This window comes from Coenobita brevimanus, chromosome 69 (genome assembly GCF_032717465.1).
Source record: "Coenobita brevimanus isolate Jiangsu-jjx chromosome 69, ASM3271746v2, whole genome shotgun sequence".
Taxonomy (NCBI): Eukaryota; Metazoa; Arthropoda; class Malacostraca; order Decapoda; family Coenobitidae; genus Coenobita; species Coenobita brevimanus.
In genome coordinates, this window is record NC_137022.1 from 21,011,725 (window position 1) to 21,035,648 (window position 23,924).

The 23,924-nt window shown below is 42.5% G+C and overlaps 1 protein-coding gene across 1 annotated transcript in view; it reads right to left on the reverse strand.

The window, feature by feature from the left end:
* Positions 1 to 23,123, reverse strand: part of LOC145406147 (ileal sodium/bile acid cotransporter-like) — a 115,462-nt gene extending 92,339 nt beyond the window's left edge. Inside the window, exons 1-2 of the mRNA XM_080277343.1 lie at positions 23,013 to 23,123; positions 22,778 to 22,849 (exon numbers count right to left, since the gene is read on the reverse strand). Coding sequence (XP_080133469.1) covers positions 22,778 to 22,849; positions 23,013 to 23,123 — 183 coding nt within the window. The remainder of the gene's footprint in view (positions 1 to 22,777; positions 22,850 to 23,012) is intronic.
* Between the last annotated feature and the right edge of the window lie 801 nt (positions 23,124 to 23,924).

The window sequence follows — 23,924 nt, forward strand, 5'->3', positions numbered from 1 at the left end:
ACTCAGAATACAAACCATATTCTGATGCAAATATGTCCCATTGTGTAGGTGGCAATAATACTGACGCAAACACCCGCCTCCTTCCGGTTTTGGCCAAGCTGTTTCTGTGTCTGCAACATTGTATCATCTGACAGGAAAAGACCGAGCGACACTGGAAAACAAAGAGACTAAGGCGAGGAATGCAGTGAGTGAGATAAACGAAATGAGAAACTAAGAAACGTGGAAAACTCAAATTGATAAAAACGGAAGGGATGAGAAAACCTACACACACACACACACACACACACACACACACACACACACACACATACACGCGAGAGGGGGAGAGAGAGAGAGAGAGAGAGAGAGAGAATATGGGAGGGAGGAAGCGGGAAAAACCAGCCTTGTGTACGAGGGCTGAGAAAACAAGTGACTAGCCAATGTAGGGACACTCAAGCGGTTTCTGAATAGTGAGAGAGAGAGAGAGAGAGAGAGAGACAGACAGACAGACAGACAGACAGACAGAGAGGGGGGGGGGGAGTACAGCAGTGAAGGAAGAGCCCACATACTTGTAGGGTGAAAAAGAGAAAGAAAAAAAGCAAGTAGTGTACACTGTGAGTTACAGGTCACTAATGAAGGGAGTGGGATGCAAGTCACACACCCATACTCTTGGCAGCCCGTCTACCACCTCATCCTTATCCATTTATCATAACTATTACACCTTAGCACCTTTACTACCAGGACCTCTCATATTTCCTACCTCCTACGTCAAGAAAATATTAATTCAGCACAGACTTATCTAACTGGAGGATTTGTTTATAACCCTCATTTATTTATTTTCTTTACTACAAGGTGTCCCCTTCACTTTATCGAATACCTGTTAGTTTGCATGAATAAATTAAGATACACGTCCTCAGTCTCAAGGGGTTAATACTCGAGCCATTTATATCTCATGAACATCGACGTACAGTATGGTCTCCTTAATATAATGCAACATAATAATAACAAAAATGGGCAATTAAGCTCGTAAGACTGAAGTTCTACACTACAGTCTTAAAGTTGGCGAATATGCAGGTCACCATGGTAACTGTGTGTGTGTGTGTGTGTGTGTGTGTGTGTGTGTGTGTGTGTGTGTGTGTGTGTGTGTGTGTGTGTGGGACGTAGAGGTCATGTAACTGAAAGGTGTCTGGTCAGTGCTCGCGTGGGATTATAAAACACTGGCAGATCTTTTCCAGTAACTGATTTCTATATGTTGTAGGGGGTCAGAGCCGAAATGGTGACATGTGAAGTCTAGCATGTAGAATGACTGAACGGCCTCAGGGAACGGACTGTCAAGTCTATTCCCAGAATCAAACACAAACATAATATATACAAACATATATACATTATACATATACATACATACTGTACATACACATATATACTGTACATATACTTACATACAGAGAGAGAGAGAGAGAGAGAGAGAGAGAGAGAGAGTTTGTGGAAGGTGGTGGCGCATATGGAGGGGGAGGGACGTCGGGTTTTCGTCTAAGCTATGTATTACGCTGACGGTCTCAGTTGGTGATCAGAGGTTCTATTTATAACAGATCCTCGTATTTATAGCGCTATTCGTATTCATAATAGATTCTTCGTATTTGACTTTTGTATTTATAACAGATTTTGTATTTACAGTATAGATTCTTCGTACTCTTAGCGATTCTTCTTATTTATAACACTCTTCGTATTTGTAACAATCTTTCACACATTTACGAATCTTCGTATTTATAACCAGGGTCTTCATACTGATAACAGATTCTTCGTATTTATAACAGATTCTAACCATTTTACGCTAAACAGGTCCCTGTAACAATTAACTTATTTGCATTTCGTTAAAACAGACTTTATTTATCTACAGTACTACTCGCCGACGTGTCGTAAAAACATCTCCGCTAATATGAATACATACACCAGTCCTATGAGACTGTCTTAGCAAGTATACAATATGGACGGTGGGTGTTGGCGTTGAAGTGATGACATGTGGAGATGTGTGGTACGGTAAGGAGCTTTGTACCTCCATGTGAAGACAAATGTACAATCTGACACAAATTTAAGCACAGCTATATTAATCTCACTTTAAGTTGGCGTAAAAATGCCCCTAGAATTTAGAACTAGTCATGAAGTGCTATGAATAGGATATAGAGCTGCAGTATTGCATTCTGCCACCGAGGTATGGGAAATCAACCGCCAAAGGGCGAAAAATTCTGCCTATATTTCTTTTACCTTGACTTGGCCCAGAGTTGTGTCGTTTTGCTGCTTATTTCATGTAATCAAGTGGCAGGAAAAAAAAAAAAACTCCTGCTCCGCAACCTATCCATTGCACTTTTTCGTACCTATTATCACATGTTGGTGCTAATCTAATGCTATATCTCAGTCATCAAGCTCGAGTGTTGGATATTTTAGGCCAAGTTAGAGTAGAACGAGTAAAGTGAGTAAACCATAAGCTTAGCAGGGTTAATAAATGCGGTCCTGTAGTCCTCTTTGCGCCAGTACCTCACACTGTTAGGAGAATGCAGAGAGCCAGACTTAAGCTCCTCACCTAACTGAAGTCGTACGGTAACGCTGCTCACAGTGATGGTCAAAGCATGGAATATTGGATGCTAGGGAATAGATTTCGATAATTTCTTAACTTAAAAAAAAAAAAAAAAGCCAAACTGCTCAGCTTTCCAACCCTCTCTCTCTCTCTCTCTCTCTCTCTCTCTCTCTCTCTCTCTTAGTCTTCCAAATTAATTTATCAACTGGAGAAATTCATTAATTTCCGTCACCCCAAAAGTCCTCATAGTGGCAGACGGCAAGTCCTTGACTCTGCCCCGTAAAATGTTTCGTAATGTTGACTATTCTTTGCTTACTAATTTTCCACTACTGTTTTTAGCAGATCCGTGTGACCAGACTTCCATTACCCCGGTAAACTTAATCAGACCTTTTCTGATGTTACATATAATAAATCATAATAATCTAGGTGTTTTAGTCAACGGCAACAATACTAATACTTAAGGACTAAGTTTTTAGACAGATGATGGTAGGAAGTGGGGTTGGGGGGGGACACGACCAAGGCAAAGGGGGGGCACGGCACGAAAAAAATTGAAAACCACTAAACCTCTGTGATAAACGGAGGCGGAACATACTGCTGGTGAAAGATTGTCGTCATCACATGCTCTGTCCATCGATAAAATAATGACAGGAAGCAAACAGGTAACATGTGTAAAGTGAAGGGAAATCCGCTGTACTGTACCTCGCCAATAAAACAGCCTACCAAAGACACCATCACTACCTTGGCAAACTAACTTCTTATCGGCACTGTCACGCTGGATCATTTCTTGTCTCACTTTTGAAATTTCCTAATTTTACCGTTTTCCTACTGTATAAATTATCACAATACACGAAAAGGTTCTAAGATATATCAAAGAAAGGATGAAATGCAGGACCTACTATTCATACGGGCTGAAGAGGAACAGCAATACAGCTTCCCCTCACGACCGCTTAACACACACTAACTCCTGGTTCGTACTTCGTTGTCAGCTAGGCTAGGACTGTGCACGGTTGCCATTTCAGGTGATTCGCATTTTCACCTTATCATCGTATCTTTCATTTATTTCATTTTCATCATAGAAAAATTGCCATGACTCAGATAATCGTGCATATTCGTTCTTGTATTTTATTAGTACATTCAATCTGACGACGTGTATGCAATTTTCTTTTAGCTACTTTCAAACGATTTTATTGAGAATCTTGAACGAAATCAGATTCTGAAGAGTTTATGCTTAAGAGCAGAGACGGTTTCTAACCCCTCCACAACCAAGGACTCCCTGCGAGTAGAACAGTCTCAATATAAATAAATAAATAAGTCGTCGGAATCAGGAGGTCCAAAGAAGGATGGGAGGAATAATGTAGAACTAGCACCAGGCCAGAAAGTGGTTATACGGCACTAAGGTACAAGGTGGCAGGGGGAATAATCAAATAAAATGCAATATGTGAAGGCAGTCGGCGTTGACAGTCAATGTCAGCAGCATCAAAGTATGTGGGAGACCCTATCTAAAAGGGCAGTGAGATTCCCAGCCCCCACACTCACTTTCAGTAGCCTCTTACGACAAGCAGGGAATACTAGAGCAGTATGCTACTTCTCCTGTACAAGGGGATTCCCTACCCCAGGGAGTAGAAAATTCAAGGAAGATTCATCCTTAGGGTGAATGTACATCTGGCAAACGAAAGTGAGCGAAAATGGTAGTGGGCATGTGCAGCCGACCTGACGAGCATCATAGAACTTAAACATGCTTTTCCATCAAGAGACCATAGATGACAGTAATTCTAGCGTGTGCAACTGACTTTTCTTCCCTTAACATTCTGGTATGTATGTGATTGCAGTGGAAATACTGAAGCTTTCGCTAACAACAGAGGTACCAGAATATGAACGACTGCTCACAAAGGCATATTCAGTCCTATACGCAAACGTTCCAGAACACTAGGTCAGCAGTGTTCGTTCACGTTCGTTCGCTAAAGTATAAATCCACCACGCTTCCAAACAGGTCCACACAAATATTCTTGCGAGTAGCTTCCTGTGAGCTTACTACAGTGTCGCTCAGACTCGCTACTTTCTGATATGAACAGACAGAGATCTGTCCTATATTTTGGTGGTGTGAGCAGCGTGGGAGGGAAGCGGGCGGCGAGAATATGGCGAGGAAAGTAACGGTGAAGTGAGGATGAGGAGAAAGAGGGGAGTAGGGGTAAGGAGAGAAGTAAAGGAGATGTGTGTGCGTGTGTGTGTGTGTGTGTGTTTATATGAGAAAGCGCACACCCTGCCTCATGCGCATCGTAACCTCATATTCCGCACTCCCCACTCTTCCTCCCGCATTATTTTTACACACATTCTTCGGGGCTGGTCAAATTTACACACGTTTGTTTGCCTTATGTCCCCGTTCATCCAACAGAATGATTGGAGACCTTGATATAAATTCGATTACTGAGCGTCGTAATCGAGTGGAAGATTGTGCAACGTATGGTATTCCAGTGCAATGCTTCCCAAACTTTTCCTTTTTGTGCCCCCTCAACCACCCCCCAGCCCACCTGAAAAATGCGATGACATCCGTGGCCCCCATCTACATCTTCAGTTGAAAAGCCAAATCACCTTCACTCGAATTAGTATGTTCGATACAAAACCTTAACAATTCTGGTAGTTAAGCATAGTGATGCGTTGCCAACACTCACAGAATGTTCAGAAAATGAACAGGAAACTTAGTGTTACTGCTGATATTGCATTTTTGCTACAAGATGGCCTAAGAAGCAGTAATGGAACAGAGATTATCATACACGTGGAATTAATTACACTCTTTCAGCTTGATACGTAGCAGTATGGAAAGCTCTGTTTTGAAGAGATAGGTAGATTAAATTAATAGAACCACCCAGACAGGCAACATACTGTAGCGTACAACTCTCTCCAAACCCCTCCTGGCTCATCTCGGGCTGTTCTCTGACATAATGCGTCACTTTGAAATCTGAGAATTCATATTGCACTGCCTCTCCGTATGCCCTGCACGAAATGACTGACAAAAAAGGGATTTCTCACAAATCTTTCCACTAAAAAATTATTATATACTTCTCTTACCAGTGAATCGAGACAAGTAAGATTAGGCCGTACTCCAAGAGGAGGAGACTGTAGCACCAGTCGAGCAGGGCAGTACTCCCGAGGTGGATGGAAAGCTGATGACAGGGAGTGCTGGAGCTCCCGTTTCATCAGCCCTCAGGACTAGTCCCTGACCATCCCCCTTTGCTGAACTTTTTCAGTGTCTCAGTTACACAGAGAGTAGGCCAGCATGCTCTCCAGTACAAATTTCTCTAACTATCTACACCAAACTACATGCACAGTACACACTACACTTCCTATTCAAAATTCATTTAAAATGGCGTCTCTTCACCAAGCCTCGGAGTCCCCAGTGGGGGGGGGACCATAAATGCCCCCACCATCCGCCCCTCTCCCGGTGACGACTCGAGGTGCCTGGAACCACTGTCTGACTCTCTTCTTCTTCATTTCTGCAACATTCTCGGCCTTTCCTCTAACTTTCGCTCTTTGGAGCACCACCTCTCCTCCTCTAAACCTCACCCTCTTTTCCCAACTGAGACTCAGCTGTCTGAGGCAACTGACAGCAAACCCTTTTCTATATCCTCCTACTTTCTCTATACTCATTTCAAAGCCAAAGGTGTCTGTTGTGTATATATACGCAACGACTTATCTTGTTCTCGTGTTCCTGAACTCGATTCTTCTGAATTCTCTACACTCTGGCTTCGGCTTTCCTGTCATTCTCTGACTAAATGTATCTGTGCTCTTTACTTATCCCCTACTTCTACTATCAAAAATTCTTCGACTATCTTACTTCTACAATGGAACACATTCTATCCATTTCTCCTTTCTCTGAAATCTCCATTCTAGATTTCAATGTTCACCACCACCTTTGGCTTTCCTCTCCTTTCACTGATCCACCTGGTGAACAAGCCTACATCTTTTCTATCCTTAATGACCTGGAGCAGCTTGTACAGCACCCTACCCATATCCCTGACCGCCTTGGAGAGAGCTCCAACATACTTAACCTCTTCCTCACAACTAATCCTTCTGCTTACTCTGTTAATCTTTTCTCTCCGTTGAGCTCCTCCGATCACACCCTTATCACCTTAACCTGTCCTATCACTCCGGTAGGGCCTGTGGACCCTCCGGGGAAACGTCGTCTGTGGCATTTTGGAGCCGCGGACTGGGAGGCCCTCAGGCAATACTTCTTTGATTTTCCCTGGAATGATTATTGCTTCCATGGCTGTGAGCCATCTGAGTGTGCCTTGCGCATTACGGAGGTTATTCTCTCGGGCATGGAAGCATACATTCCTTTCTCATATCCTTTGACTAAAGCAAGAAAGCCTTGCTTTAATCACGCTTGTTCTAATGCTGTCCGCAACAAGGAGAGGGCCTACAAAAGGTACCACAGCCAACCCACCCCTGAATCACATCATCTTTACGTTTCTGCCCGGAATCGTGCTAAGTCTGTTCTTCGCTCTGATAAAAATAATTTCATCCATACTAAATGCTCTCAACTCTCCAACTCGAATTCTTCCCGCTCTTTCTGGCACCTTGCCAAAAACCTTTCTAACAACTTTACCTCATCATCCTTCCCTCCTCTTTTCTACTCTGATGGTTCTGTAGCTATTTCTTCTACTGATAAAGCAGATCTCTTCGCACAGACTTTCTCCTCCAATTCCACCTTAGACGATTCCGGTGCTGTTCCTCCATCACTTCCCCCCTCTGACTTCCTCATGGCTGACATTAAAATTTCTTCAGCTGATATATTTTCTGCCATCACTGGCCTCAGTACTAACAAGGTATATGGGCCTGATGGGGTCCCTCCTGTTGTTCTCAAGAACTGTGCTTCTGTGCTTACACCCTGCCTAGGCAAACTCTTTCGCCTTTGTCTGTCAACTTGTACCTTTCCTTCTTGCTGGAAGTTTGCTCTCATTCAGCCAGTCCCAAAGAAGGGTGACCACTCCCAACCATCCAACTATCGTCCAATTGCTTTAACGTCCTGTATTTCAAAAGTTTTCGAGTCAATTCTCAATAGAAAATTTTTAAGGCATCTTTCCTATCACAACCTTCTTTCTGATCGTCAATACGGGTTCCGTCAGAGACGCTCCACTGGCGATCTTCTCACCTACCTTTCAGACTCCTGGTCATCCTCCTTTAGGGACTTTGGCGAAAGCTTTGCCATTGCTCTTGACATATCAAAGACTTTCGATCGAGTCTGGCATAAATCTTTAATTTCCAAACTGCCCTCCTACGCTTTCTATCCTTCTATCTGTGCCTTCATCGCTAGCTTCCTTTCTGGTCGTTCTATAGCCGCTGTTGTAGATGGCCATCGTTCTTCTCCTAGATCTATCAACAGAGGTGTTCCTCAGGGCTCTGTCTTATCACCAACACTCTTCCTTTCATTCATCAATGATCTTCTAAGCTGTACATCTAACCCTATCCACTCATACGCTGATGACTCCACCCTTCACCTTTCCATTCGGTTTCTGCAACGCCCATCTCAACAGTTACTTCAACAAACAAGGGATGAGGCTATGGCACACCTAATGTCTGACTTGGCTCGTATCTCTGACTGGGGTAAAAATAATATGGTTGTTTTTAATGCATCTAAGACTCAGTTCTTACACCTATCAACCTGACAAAATCTTCCACAGGTATACCCACTAATGTTTAATAATATTCAGCTTAATCCTGCATCATCCTTGAACATGCTTGGGGTTTCATTTACTCGGGACTTATCTTGGAAAGATCATATTACATCTCTTGTAAAATCTGCTTCCAAGAGATTGGGTGTGCTAAGCCGACTCCACTCTTTCTTTACCCCTGCACAATTGTTGACTCTATACAGGGGTTTTATCCGCCCCTGTGTGGAGTACAACTCTCGTGTGAGGGGAGGCTCCCCACATACAGCTCTTCTCAACAGGGTGGAGTCAAAGGCTTTTCGTCTCATTAACTCTCCTCCTCTTACTGACTCCCTTCAACCTCTGTCTCTTCGCCGCACTGTTGCATCTGTATCTCTTTTCTATCGCTACTTTAATGGTCACTGCTCCTCTGAACTGTCTGCTTGCATTCCTCCACCTCTACGACGGGAGGTTAGCATCCGTCTGGCAGCAAACTCTCATCCCTTTTCTGTCCAACTCTCTAATGCAAGAGTTAACCGTTACTCCCAGTCTTTCATTTATGCAACAGGTCAACTCTGGAACTGTCTCCCTCTGTCTGTATTTCCTGCTGCCTATGATCTCCAGTCTTTCAAACGCAGTGTGTCCAGGCATCTCAAAATGATCGGATCTTAAATTTGGTTCTCTATTGTATTTTGTTTTTCTCTTGGAGGGAACTGTTACTGCGGGCTCATGGCCTTTGATTCCTTCTTCCTCGCATTAAAAAAAAAAAGTGACTCCCAACAGAAATATACTATGGCCACCAGTGGGACCCTGACCCCCAGTTTGGGACTCACTGGTCTAGTAGTATGGCTTTCCAACCGGATGTGGCTCATAGGAGTTTCCATTCGAGGGTTTGTTGGGATTTAATGTTCACATAATGTTGTACCGTAGTGAGTGACTGATTACTCTTGCCTTACGTACCTCTGGAGAGAGTAGCCCAACGCTAGCCCTCTTTGCTGTATACAAGGCAATAGAGGACTCGACGATGTCATCGATCAGTGTACAGATAAGTGAGCGGAAAGCAAAAAAACAAACACACACAAGCATACATTTTACTACTGTATTACTCTTCTGCCTTTGGAGATGCCAAACACTGACCAACAGTTAACAAAAATAGTAATGAGAAATACAATAATGTCTAGATTATGGTAAAACATATCTAGTTGAAGCTTTCAAACTGAAAGCTTTGATGCTTCTTCAAGAAGAATTCTTTGCTGATATTATTGTTGCCCCAGGCTCATCAGAACAAGAACTCGGTACGCAGCAGACAGAACATGCCCACCCTTCTCCTGCACTCCACCATCCTCTTCTTGGGAGGTTAAGGAGAGAGTGGGGGGATGTTTGTATAACGGGGCAGCTGAAACGGTACCACTGTGTGAAAGCATCCCTCTTCAGTACCCAGATATGGGAACTCGGAATGAAATGACAGAGATCTGGACATCTCATAAAATTAGTGAGCTAAGAACTCGGGTTGTCTCAATAAGCATTCTTATAATCTTAACCCCTACGCTGCGGCATGTCTATCAAACGGGACATCCATTGTGTGAGGGATTTGGGGAAATTTTACATTATTTTCCAAAAGAATTTCCACATTAATACACACCCTACACTGCAAAAGTTCATACTCTAGTAAATCAATCTTTTTGCTTCCAAATGAAACAACATTATAAACTCTATATAGGTGCCTCCGTTGGCATGTAGTGATAAAGCCAATACATCTGGTTTTGTGCCGTTTATAGCCATCAGAGCATGTCTTGATGTGGATGTGACTGAAAGTGTCAAGAGAAACACTTTAAGAATGTTTGGCCATGTGGAGAGGATGGAGAATGAGAGATTGACTAGCAGGGTGTATATGAGTAAGGCAGAGGGGAGACCATAGATGAGATGGAGGGATGGAGTGGAGAAAAACATGAGAGGTGGGTGTGAGCTGGAGGGAGGGCAGTAAAATGGGGGAGGACGGGGCGAGGTTGAGGTGATGTGTTTGTGTCCACCCCTAACGGGATTAAGGCGTCTGACAATAGACACATGGATAGATAGGGCATGTTTTAGCCCCCCCTCCTGGCCCTAATAGCGTCCAGGTAGGCAGGAAATAGCACCGAAAACCACCCAAGGCAGCAATGTCAAAATGGAGGCCCGGGGTCCACATGTGGCCCTCGAAGAGGAAAAGAGTGGTCTACGATGACTTAAGACAAAATGAGAAATAACAAATGGAAAATCCCCCAAAATCTGTCATATGATCAAGTGAATAAATTTTACAGCACTATTAGGAAATATTTATTGATATTTTCATTGATAAGCATACCATTTGAATTGGTGAACAAATGTCACGAAACTTTTATTTAAATATTATTAGTAACCTGATGCAGAAGCCAATGCCACTACAAGGGTTAGAAGGCGTACCGAACTTCTCTGAACGTTTGAATAGGCTGCGGTTTTGCCGTATTATATATTATACTTTAGGCAGACTTGACCCTCAGACGATCAACAGAACTAAAGTGTGCCCCTTCGGAAGGACTGAGTTTGACACCACTGACCTAAGGCAAAGATTGTGTCCATCCGTGTTGGATTACTCGTCAAATTAAACAAATTTCACGCCATAAGAAATTGTGGAAAATGTGAAAAGTCAGGCGAGTTTCTAGAAGGCATCAGGAAGCTACTGGAAGTGATTTTTGAAAAGCAAGCCACAGTCGAGGGGTTATGACAATGAGACGCATATAATACTACGAGTACCTGAATCTATAACACTATACTTGGCCTTTCATATTTTATCTGTCACGTCTGATGTCTGGGCGTCTTTTCTCATGCAATGGGAAACATTTATACCGATAACAACATTCTTTCATTTTGATTCTAGCATTTTATCCCTGAATTATCCATTTCCTTTATAATATTCTCTTTGTGTTCACTTGAGACATTATAGGGTCTCTAGTGTTCACTATTTCCTTCCCAGTGTAAGTTTCCATAATATTGCAAAACATTCCAACTTGAACAGAAGAATCCTACAGCAGAACTCTGCAATGAAATTCATATAATATTCCTGGTGTGAAGATTTCGTGAGTAGTTTTGGATATTAGTAATATTTTACGGTAGACTAAGGCTATGAAGTAAAAACTACCAAAAGACAGTGTTAGTTAAAATTTCTTCGGTACAATAAACCCTATACATGTACCCCCTCCACAATATGTCTACCACCGATGTATATATGTCTCCCCCCCAATGCATACATGCCCCCACTAAACTTGCTAGGTCAGCACGCTTTCCCAGGGCCCAAGCCTGGGCAGACGGCGTTATTGCGTCAGTTGATAGCAGGCAGCCAAAACGGGCAGACTATTTTACTGTGAGCTTGTAATAAACTCCTTATCTAGCTGTTTGTACACGGAGTTTCTATCACCAAAGTATTGCAAGTTACATAACAAGCTAAATGGGGAGGGGATGGAGGAATGTGTTGCCATAGCTGATAGTAAGTGTTTCTCATATTCTGTAAGCATCTTAACTCCTTCATTCCGATGTGGATTTTCCTTTATTTATTTATTTTTTTATTTTTTTATTCAGCCTTGGAGAGACTTTTTGGAACAGGCTGAGTTAGACATAGCCCTGATCAGCTCCTTCAGAACTAGAGTCGAGTAAAATCTTTGGATAAAATTATCTGAAAGCAGCAAAACAAAGTCGTCATCGTAGTGAAGTGATTTTACAAAATTTGATTCGTCATAGGCCTATACGTAACCCACAAGATCATTTGTTACATTATGGTACCCTAAATGTTCACGTATTGTGTTTTAACATTTTAAGGGTTCAATACAGCACTATCCAACTCAATATTGTGTATACTACAGCCATGAACAAAAGTTCACTGACATTTCTCTACCGGCTGTGGCAATGGATGGCTATACATGAACCATTTTTATGTGACAGCAATATGTAGCACACAACAAAAGAGTACGGCGTATAGGATGTCCCAGGAGGAAAGGGCATAACCTTGAGAGCTGATAAAAGAGCGAAATCTAAGCAAAAAATGTTATATAAGCATGTGTCCAAATCCCAGCCATTACGGAGCTACAGCTATTGATGACCTCACTGGCATATCACGAAGGAGACTATTTTCACCCACAAGGTCATTAGTAACTGTAGCTCCATTACGGTTGCGATTTGGACGAATGTTCATATAACATTTCTTGCTTAGAATTCCTTCATCTATCATTTCCCAAAGTTATGTCCTTTCCTCTCGGGACACCATATATATATATATATATATATATATATATATATATATATGTGTGTGTGTGTGTGTGTGTGTGTGTGTGTGTGTGTGTGTAGATAGATAGACAGATTTTATATATATATATATATATATATATATATATATATATATATATATATATATATATATATATATATATATTGTTACATAGCCTATGATTTCATCATCCTTTGTGTAATTTTAACGCACAGTATGCTGCATGTTTGATCACGAGCGTGTTCTGCCTCAGTCCCCCCTTCTACCGTTATAGTAGAGTAAGTCGTCCTTTCTGTTATTCAGTGCGGGATTGTCAACTGTTTGTCCCCATCGCTTCATTTGCGCGTCCTTCTTACAAGTTGTATCAAGCTCTGCCGGCCCCTATATAATGAGCTCAGTCTCTGCATCATGGCCACTTAGATCTGCTCCTCATTTTGTTCACATCTCTGTCCTCCCCTGTACAGATATTATTATTGTGAGTGCTCAAGAAATCTCCAAACATCTAGCAGCTGTGTGTAATTTGAGTATAACTGTTGTTGCATTTTTTCTTGTACTGTGTAGCATAGGGTTGATTCTTAGGCCTAGTGAGGTCTTTGTGATTAATGTAGGGTTTTATATCAGTCATTTTTGATAATAGTTTGTATCTGTAATAATTTATCTTGCATTAACTGAGCATTACCTGGTGTATCTCATTTTATCAGGGCTGACTTAGATAAATTTACTCTTGCTAATTTCGTGTTAATAGAGGCTATTGCAGTTAATCATATATTTAACCTGTTTTTTGCCATTACATTATCCTTATGAGTCCTGAATGTTTTGTTGTTAGTTTGAGCATTAAACTTTAACTTGTAATTTTACCTAACTCTTTTGTTTTGAACCTGGAACTTTGCGGGACAGTAGATTTTTAGTATTCTCCCTTAAAGTGTACATTATCTTTCTCTGTTCCGTAACATAAATTTGGCGACCTCATATCAGGATATTCAGGATATTATCATAAGGATATTGCTTGATATTTTGTGACTGTTACTTATTCATGATGGCTACTATTACTACACTTGATGAAGCCAAAGATTTTTTGTCAAATGTGCAAACAGTGTGTGATATAGAAAACAGAACAAAGAATGAACTTAAGCTTGTTGCTCAACAATTGGGAATTGCTGTTCGCTCTCATCATTCTAAAGATCAAATTGTTGACATGATTAATGAAAGCTTGTTTAATGTAACTCCTCCAAATGAGCAAACGCAGATTGAATTAGCTAAGTTACAGCTAGCCCTGCAGGAGGCAAAAGCTAAGGAGGCTGAATTTCAGGCAAATGCTCGTATTCAGGAGGCACAGATACAGGCACAAATTGAACTTGCCAGGATTCAGGCAGACCATGAATATCGCATGAAACAAGGTGGAACTGGATCATCTAGCTCTGATGATTTTGATGTGGCTAAAAATGTTAAACTTGTCCCTCCTTTTAATGAATCTGATTTAACAAAGTATTTTCAGTTGTTTGAGAAGGTAGCTACAGGTTTTAATTGGCCCAAGGAGTATTGGCCAGTACTCCTTCAAACTGTTCTCACCGGTAAAGCTCAAGTAACTTATGCATCTTTGCCTCAGGATCAATGTGATAATTATGATGTAGTTAAGAGCTTGATTCTTAAGGCCTATGAGCTTGTTCCTGAAGCTTATAGAGTAAAATTTAGGACAACTTACAAGCAAGATAAGCAATCCCATGTTGAGTAAGCAAAAATCAAAGAAGATCTGTTAGAGCAGTGGTTAAATTCTAAGAATGTGGATTCTGATTTTGGTATATTTAAGCAGATGATTTTGCTGGAGGACTTCAAGAGGTGTATTAGTAAAGATGTAAGCCTATATCTTGATGAGAGAAGAATAGATAATTTGTCTGATGCTGCTGTTTTAGCTGATGAATATGTTCTCACTCACAAGAGATATTCTAGAGAGAAAAGGAAAGCTGAGAGTATGTACGTTGCCTCTACTCAGAGTACAGGTAACAGGAAAGAGAATAAAGATGATGTTTCTCAGGAAGTAAATACCAGCTTCACCTCTAGATTTCAGAAAAGTAAATGTACTTATTGTAGTAAGCTTGGTCATACTACGGAGAAATGTTTCAGGAGACAGCGTGATGTGAACAAAAAGGAGTCTTTAAATATTCAGTCAATTGGTCTAGTGTCCACTCTTGAGAGTTCTCAGAATTCTTTAACTGAGTTAACTGAACCTGCTTTGAGGATAACTTAAATTCTCATGATGGAGCTCCTCTTTTGAGCAGTAACGTGGGTGACACTCTCAAGAGTTCATGTGCTAATTTCCTGTCTGATGGTTTTGTCTGTCCTCTGGACAGTAATGACAGGAAATCAGTTAAAATATATCGTGATACAGGTGCTTGCCAATCCCTTATGCTGACCAGTGTTCTAGGCTCTAATGTTAATTCCTCTGATGAAACTGTAATCTTACAAGGTGTAGGGAATAATTACTTCTCTGTCCCTCTGTGCAGAGTGAATTTAGAGTCTGGTTTTGTTAATGGTTCCGTTATGGTTGGGTTGGTTGAGACACTCCCAATGTCAGGTGTAACTTTCTTACTTGGAAATGATATTGGTGGAAGTCAAGTGTGTCCAGCTCCTCAGTTGTCTAGTGAGCCAGTGGCTGCGGCCCAGGATTGTGATGTCCCTGATGTGTTCCCTGCATGTGCTGTCACTAGGGCTAAGTCTAAAGTTACTGGTGATTTAGAGGATAATGATGATGATGATGATGTTATCCTAGCTGACACTTTTCTTGCTAATTTGGACCACTCACCAGATGAGGCAGTAACCCGTAGTGTTGATAATTTGTCACGTCAAGAGTTGGTTGAGTTGCAGGTTGCTGACCCTGAGTTGAAAGGTCTAGCTAACTCTGCTTACAGTGAAGAAGAGTCAGCTGGTGCTTCTACTTGTTATTATGTAAAGTCAGGAGTACTTATGAGGAAGTGGAGACCCCCAACAGCATCAGCCGACTGTGAATGGGAGGTTGTACATCAAGTTGTCATCCCTCGTGTTTGTAGGCAGGATATCATTCGAGTGGCTCATGATTCCAGTTTGGCAGGACACCTTGGAGTGAGGAAGACTGTGGCACGCATTTTGAAACACTTCTACTGGCCAGGTATCTTCAGGGATGTTTCCTGATATTGTAAGTCTTGTCACGCCTGTCAAGTTGTGGGGAAGTGTAATCAGACCGAAAAGGTTGCACCTCTATTTCCCATTCCTCCTTTTGAGGCGCCTTTCACCCGTGTGTTGGTGGATATTGTGGGCCCTCTTCCTAAGACTTCTTCAGGATTTTCTTATGTGTTGACCATGATTGATATGGCTACTCGTTATCCTGAAGCCATTCCACTTAGAAACATCTCAGCAAAGAACGTGGTTAAGGAAATGCTAGGGTTCTTCACAAAGTTTGGTCTGCCCAAGGAGGTACAGTCAGACCGGGGAAGTAATTTCATGTCAAATGTTTTCAAGCAGTCTCTGAAAGAGTTGGGCATCACCCAGATCACGTCTTCAGCTTACCATCCCCAGACCCAAGGAGCGTTGGAGAGATATCATCAAACACTCAAATCGATGCTCAAGAAATACTGTTTGGAACATCAGAAAGACTGGGATAAAGGTCTTCCATTCGTTGTATTTGCCGCAAGAGAATCTCCAAATGAATCACTGGGCTTCTCACCTTTTGAACTACTGTTTGGCCATGAAGTAAGAGGACCCCTTAAGCTACTCAAGGAATGCTGGCTGTCGGAGGAAGATGACGTCAACCTGCTGGAGTATGTGATGAATTTCAAAGAACGGCTGTCCACTGCTTTACAGCTGGCGAGAGAGAATTTAGGAGCTGCTCAGGAGAAGATGAAGACTTGGTATGATAAGAAGTCCAGGTTACGCCACTTTCAGCCAGGAGATCAGGTTTTGATTCTGCTACCAGTTCATGGGCAACCTCTTCAAGCCAAGTTTAGTGGTCCTTATTTCGTGGAGAAGAAACTCAGTGATGTCAGCTATGTCATCGCCACACCAGATCGTAGAAAGAACAAGCAACTTTGTCACATCAACATGCTAAAGTTATATCACAGGCGGGAAGAAAATAATCCAGTCTGCACTGTAGCTGTTCCACCCGAGTCTGCAAGTGAAGCTCTCCCATGCAGTATGAGCCTGAGTGATAGTTTGGGGAAGAATCCTGATATCATGAATGATCTCTAGACTAAGCTTTCTCATCTACCTCCCAAGGAAAGGCAGGAGTTTTCGGCATTACTGCAGGAGTACCCGCAAGTGTTCCATGCTACTCCAGGAAGAACCACTGTGTTGATGCATGATGTCGATGTTGGAGATGCAAAGCCAATTAAATTGCCTCCTTACCGTGTGAACCCAGTGAAAGTTCCTCTCATCCAGAAGGAGCTTGGCTACCTGTTGGACCACAAGATGATTGAGCCCTGTCAGAGCGAGTGGAGTTCTCCTGTCACTCTAGTCCCTAAGCCAGGTGGGTCACAACGGCTTGGCATCGACTACAGACGTGTTAATCAGATAACCAAAACAGACACTTACCCTCTCCCTCGCGTGGAAGATTGCATAGACAAGATCGGAAAGGCTAGGTACATAAGTAAGTTTGATTTGTTAAAGGGATACTGGCAAGTACCTATGACTGAACGTGCTAGGGAGAGCTCATGTTTTGTAACACTAGGAAAGGCTTTTGCATGTTCTGTAATGCCGTATGGTATGAAGAATGCACCAGCCACATTTCAGAAGCTCATGAATGTTGTAACAGAGGGTTTGGCAGGGTGTGTTGTTTATATTGATGATGTATTAATCTTCAGTGACAACTGGAAAGATCACCTATGCCATGTCAGTAAATTTCTTGAGCGTTTGGTTCAGGCTAATCTTGTAGCTAATTTATCAAAGTGTGAGTTTGGTCAAGCTAAAGTTCAGTACCTTGGGTATGTAATTGGTGATGGACATGTTGCACCACCAGGAGCTAAGGTTCAGGTTATAAGTTATCTTCCCAGACCTAAAAGTAGGAAAGAGCTACAAAGATTTTTGGGAATGGTAGGTTATTACAGGAGATTTGTTCTTAACCTTTCTATTCTTGTATCACCACTTACAGACCTACTGAAAAAGGGAGTTAAATTTGTCTGGACCGATAACTGTGAATCCTCTTTCAACAAACTTAAAGCTATTCTATTAAGTCAGCCAGTGCTTGCTACTCCAAATTTTGCTAAGCCTTTTAAGATGGCTGTTGATGCAGGTGATACAGGAGCTGGGGCTGTTTTGCTGCAAGAGGATGATCAGGGTATTGAACACCCTGTATCTTATTACAGTAAGAAGTTCACTCCACCTCAAAAGAACTACTCAACTATTGAGAAAGAGCTTTTGGCCTTGATTTTGGGTTTACAGCATTTTTCATTTTATTTGTGTTCTGGTTTTGACCCCATAGTCATTTATACCGATCATAACCCACTGAAATTCCTTAGTAAGTTTAAAGATAAAAATCAGAGATTGACAAGATGGAGTCTACTTCTTCAGGAGTATTCATTAGACATACAACATGTCAAGGGGAAAGAAAATGTTATTGCAGATTGTTTATCTAGATTTTAGACAGATTGTTTTAGAGTAATAAGAAATTTCCTTTGTAAATTTCTTTTTCTTTGTGGGGAGGTGTTACATAGCCTATGATTTCATCATCCTTGGTGTAATTTTAATGCACAGTATGCTGCATGTTTGATCACGAGCGTGTTCTGCCTCAGTCCCCCCCTTCTACCGTTATAGTAGAGTAAGTCGTCCTTTCTGTTATTCAGTGCGGGATTGTCAACTGTTTGTCCCCATCGCTTCATTTGCGCGTCCTTCTTACAAGTTGTATCAAGCTCTGCCGGCCCCTATATAATGAGCTCAGTCTCTGCATCATGGCCACTTAGATCTGCTCCTCATTTTGTTCACATCTCTGTCCTCCCCTGTACAGATATTATTATTGTGAGTGCTCAAGAAATCTCCAAACATCTAGCAGCTGTGTGTAATTTGAGTATAACTGTTGTTGCATTTTTTCTTGTACTGTGTAGCATAGGGTTGATTCTTAGGCCTAGTGAGGTCTTTGTGATTAATGTAGGGTTTTATATCAGTCATTTTTGATAATAGTTTGTATCTGTAATAATTTATCTTGCATTAACTGAGCATTACCTGGTGTATCTCATTTTATCAGGGCTGACTTAGATAAATTTACTCTTGCTAATTTCGTGTTAATAGAAGCTATTGCAGTTAATCATATATTTAACCTGTTTTTTGCCATTACATTATCCTTATGAGTCCTGAATGTTTTGTTGTTAGTTTGAGCATTAAACTTTAACTTGTAATTTTACCTAACTCTTTTGTTTTGAACCTGGAACTTTGCGGGACAGTAGATTTTTAGTATTCTCCCTTAAAGTGTACATTATCTTTCTCTGTTCCGTAACAATATATATATATATATATATAGATAGATATATATATATATATATATATATATATATATATATATATATGTGTGTGTGTGTGTGTGTGTGTGTGTGTGTGTGTGTGTGTGTGTACTATATATATATATATATATATATATATATATATATATATATATATACTGTGTGTGTGTGTGTGTGTGTGTGTGTGTGTGTGTGTGTGTGTGTGTGTAGATAGATAGATAGATTTTATATATATATATATATATATATATATATATATATATATATATATATATATATATTAGTGGTAGGTGGTGGCGACCGCCATCCACTCACTTGATATATATATATATATTAGTGGTAGGTGGTGGCGACCGCCATCCACTCACTTGATGTAGTGCTGCCTACTTCTTCCTTAACCTTTACCATTCTTTTCCTGTGCCTGCCCTCCTCTCTTCCTATTTCTCCCATCTTTCCTGTCACTTCTTATTACTTTTCTTTCCTTTACGGGTGGCTTTACATTGAGTGACATGCCAACTGGTTTCCTGTAAGCCAAGAAACCATTTACAACGCTGGGTGGTAACCATATAACCAAACCCTACGTGTCAACAAGTGGGATGATGGAGGGTTAGTGCCCCTCCCCATAAAACAAATAACTCAAAGTCAAATGGCCACCCCTTATGGGTGGCAAATATATATATATATATATATATATATATATATATATATATATATATATATATATATATATATATGTATGTATGTATGTATGTATAAAGATTCGGAAAAAATTAAAACTGAGAAGGGCGTGCGTCAGGGAGACACAACTTCACCAAAATTATTTACAACCTGCCTAGAAAGTATAATCAGAAAGCTCGACTGGGAAATCAACGGGGTAAACATCTATCTATCTGTATACCTAGGCTGCTTCCCTCAAGGAAAGGGAGGTAGCCGAGACAGAACGACACACTCCCAATTTACTGATCCATTCAAACACATTCATTCGCATCTTAGCCCCAAAGGGGAGAAAGGACAGATCCTCACCGCATCATACCGCATGAGGATCAACTGCGCAGTGGTCAGTGACATCCACAGCAGGGCCCAAAAGCAGAGCTGGTTTACCCCTGCCACATCATAATGGACCCATCCCTGTACCCACACCTGACCTGATCAGCTGATCAGACAAAATGCGGGAGAATATCCCCTTGGGGCTGCATCATCATTTAGTCATTCACAATTTCTCTTCCTTCATTTCTATCATTCACAGCCACTCTTCCTTGCTCAACAGACAACCCTCTCGTGGTCTTCCTCTCAGCCTTACACCTCTCACATCAGATCTAGTTATCTTTTTCAACAATTGCTCATTATCCATTCTCTCCACATGCCCAAACCATCGCAACACACTCTACTCAACTCGATCAGCCATCTCCTGAACAACTCCAGTTTTCCATCGCACTTCATCATTTCTCACTCGATCCATGAGCGTCACTCCACACATCCTCCTCAGACACCTCATCTCCATCACATTCAAACTTTTCCTCTCTGCTGCACCCATATTACATGTTTCAGCCCTATATAACACAGTTGGTACCGCAACACCCTCATACAGCCTCCTCTTTATATTCATTCTAAGAGAACGACATCTGAACACTTTTTTCTATCCCCCAGCACCTTTTTTACTTCATTCATTCTAAACTATTCTTCCATCCACACTCATTCTAAACTATTCTTCCATTCACAGCAACATGTGACCCTAAATAAATAAAACACTCTACCTCCTCAAGCAACTCACCATTCAAAACTATATTCATCCTCCTACCATCTACCAACCTCATACACTTCATCACTTTACTCTTATTATCATTTACTTTCAATTTCCTCCTTTCACACACCCTTCCAAACTCCTCTACCAACTGTCTCAATCTCTCCTCTGAATCAGCCACCAGCGCAGTATCATCCGCAAACAGCAGCTGCTTCAGATTCCACTCTCTACCATCACCATTCACCAGACTCAGACCTCCACCTAACACTCTTGGCATTCACCTCCCTTACAACACCATCCATATAAATATTAAACAACCAAGGTGACATCACACATCCCTGCTGCAGCCCCATTCTCACAGGAAACCAGTCACTCACAGTATTTCCCACTCTTATACATGTTCTACTATTTACATAAAAACATGGATGGAGAAAAGCTAAACCATTAAGGTTTTGCAGATAATATTGTCCTAATCTCAGAAACGGCAGAGACAATGTAAGAGCTGTAAATGACCTGAACAAAGGTCTCAAAGTAGGGCAAGAGATGAACCAGAGTAAAACTAATGTTTAATCCAGATACACCAAAAAGTGTCATTAGAATAAGAGAAGAAATTCTTAAGTCGAGGAGTAAAGTTACTTGGGGCAAATACTAAAATTAACGAAAGACCATGATAGCGAAATAAGAAGACGCATTACAACTGGACGGAGAGCTTTCGGTAAACATAGACACTTTATGAAAAGTAGCTTGCAAATATGTAAGAAACGAAAAGTATACAACGAATGTATAATTCCAGCTATGACGTACGGTTGTGAGACCTGGAAACTGAAAAAATTGATGAAAAATAAACTAATCCGTTCTCAGAAAGCAACGGAAAGGTCAATGTTGGGAATATCTTTAAGAGACGGGAAAAGATGAACTTGGGTGAGAGAGCACACTAAAGTCAAAGACATTATAGAAGTTATAAAAGAACAGAAATGAAGGTGGGCAGGCCATGTAGCAAGAATATGGGATAACTGATGGAGCAAGATACTGACTGACTGGACACCAAGATATTGTAAGCGTAGCAGAAAAAGGCCAGACAGGAAGTGGAGAGATGAGATTGAAAAATTTTCAGGGAAAACATGGCAGAAACTGGCTCCGTCAAGGATTTCGTGGAGTAGGTCGGAGAGGCCTTTGTTCAGCTGTGGACTTGTAACGGTTGCTGCTGCTGCTGACGATATATATATATATATATATATATATATATATATATATATATATATATATATATATATCGTTCTGCAGCGTGTTCTGGGTCCCAACTCCTCGGTTCCAGACACGGTTCGGTTCTTGGTTCTTTATTCCCGACCGGATCAGTGTCAGCAAGGAAGGAAGATACAATCACCAAGGGTCAAAAGCACACAAATATTATTACAAGGCAAGTACACACAAGGTCCTAAGATCAAAACAAAGGAACTGCAATGACTCAAAATAACAGATACAATAATTACTCTTTACCTAGTGCAGCAAGTATTACCCTTTACACGGAATTACATCTTCCTGATACACAGTGTTGCAAGCAAGGCTGCACAGGGATGTCAGAACTCAGACAATACACAGTATATCCTCTCTCTGATGAGTAAGAGAGTGTATCTCCGGTCCTTATCTCTAGGTATCCGTGTCACAGTTACGAGATCCTAGCTAATACAATGTATCTGCGTGACAGTTACGAGCCCCTAGCTAGTCTTAGTCCTTACACAGTTTATGGGGGAGAGGCTATATAATGTCTGGTGCAAGGTACGACAGGTGTGTACCGCCTGAGACGATTATATATCCTGACCCCGAAGTCTAGGTGTCCGCGTGACAGGTACGAGCTCCTAGATAATATAATGCATCTGAATGGCCTGGATAATGTCCTAGCTAACCTTATTCTACACATGCGGTACAGGGGATGGATGTACACACTACCTCGCACTGACAGCTATGGGGGGGTGGAGGGTATGGGGAGGGGGAGTACACTGGGGAGAGCGGGACGGGTGAGGGACGCAGACACTGGGGAGGATCACACTGGGGATTGTGGTTCCGTGAGGGAGCGAGTAACACTGGGGAGGGTGGTCACTGTAAGGAAACTGTCCCATATGTGGGTGTCTGGCACTCCACGCGAGCAATAGGGTTCACTGGGGCATACTGCGGCGAGTCACACTGGGGAGGGTTGAGAGAGTGTCACTAGGGCTCAGGGACAGGGGGAGGATCTTCGTGAATGCCGAGACACTGGGAAGGGATTTGGGAGGGGCACCAACAGGAATCTACTACTCACAGTTCTGGTGGAGTGGAGGACAGGCCCATGGAACAAGAAAGCCTATGCCGGGGGCTTCAGGTGTCGGCCTGGCGTGGGCGGTGGGGCGTCCGGCAAGTAATATAGGGGCGGGTGTTCCACAGGGTCGCCACAAGTCCTCGGGGAGTAAGTGGGTGGCATATGGGGTGGCTCCCTAGCTGCAGCAGCCCGGCAGGAGAGGGATCTCAGGGCTAGGGCCGAAGAGGGCCAGGAGGCGTGCTGCTCGGTGTCGGCCCTTCGTCATAGTCAGGGTCCTGGGGGAGGACCCAGGGAGGCCCAGGGCTGGGGTCAGGCGTGGAGAGGGTGGCACCCGGGGCGAGCTGCTGGGGGGTCCTGCTGGGGTGGCCATCCAAGCAGTGCTGCAGTCTCGCCATCAGGAGGAGACCGTCAGGGGTGAGCTGCGGCCTCTCACCCTGGGGAAGTCCAACAACACTGGGGGCTGCAGAGACAGGACACCAGCCCTTGGGGACATCACATCTGCTCCAGCCTCTGGTGGGGTTCCTGAAAAGAGAAAGGAGTCGTCCCCTGGTGGAGAGAGATGGGCAGAGGGACACCTCACTTCGCCACCAGAGGGATGGTAGGGGCGGGAGGTGACTGCCTCTACCGGAGCCTGGTGATGGACTGGGGGAGAGTGGTCAGGGACTGACTCTCTGGACTCCACAGGCCCTGACGGCGGGGAGAAGGCACCCAATGGATATGCCTGGCTACTGCCACGTCTCTGACGAAGGCTGCACTCCAGCCGTTGTTCTGACGGCGGGGAGACGGCGCCTGATGGATATGCCCAGGTATGACCACACCTCAGATGGAAGCTGCTCTCTGGCCGTTGTCCCGAAGGTGGGGAGAAGGCACCCAATGGATACGCCCGGCTCTTACCACAGCTCCGACGGAGGCTGCTCTCTGACCCTTGGTCTGTAAGCAGGGAGAGGGCACCCAATGGATATG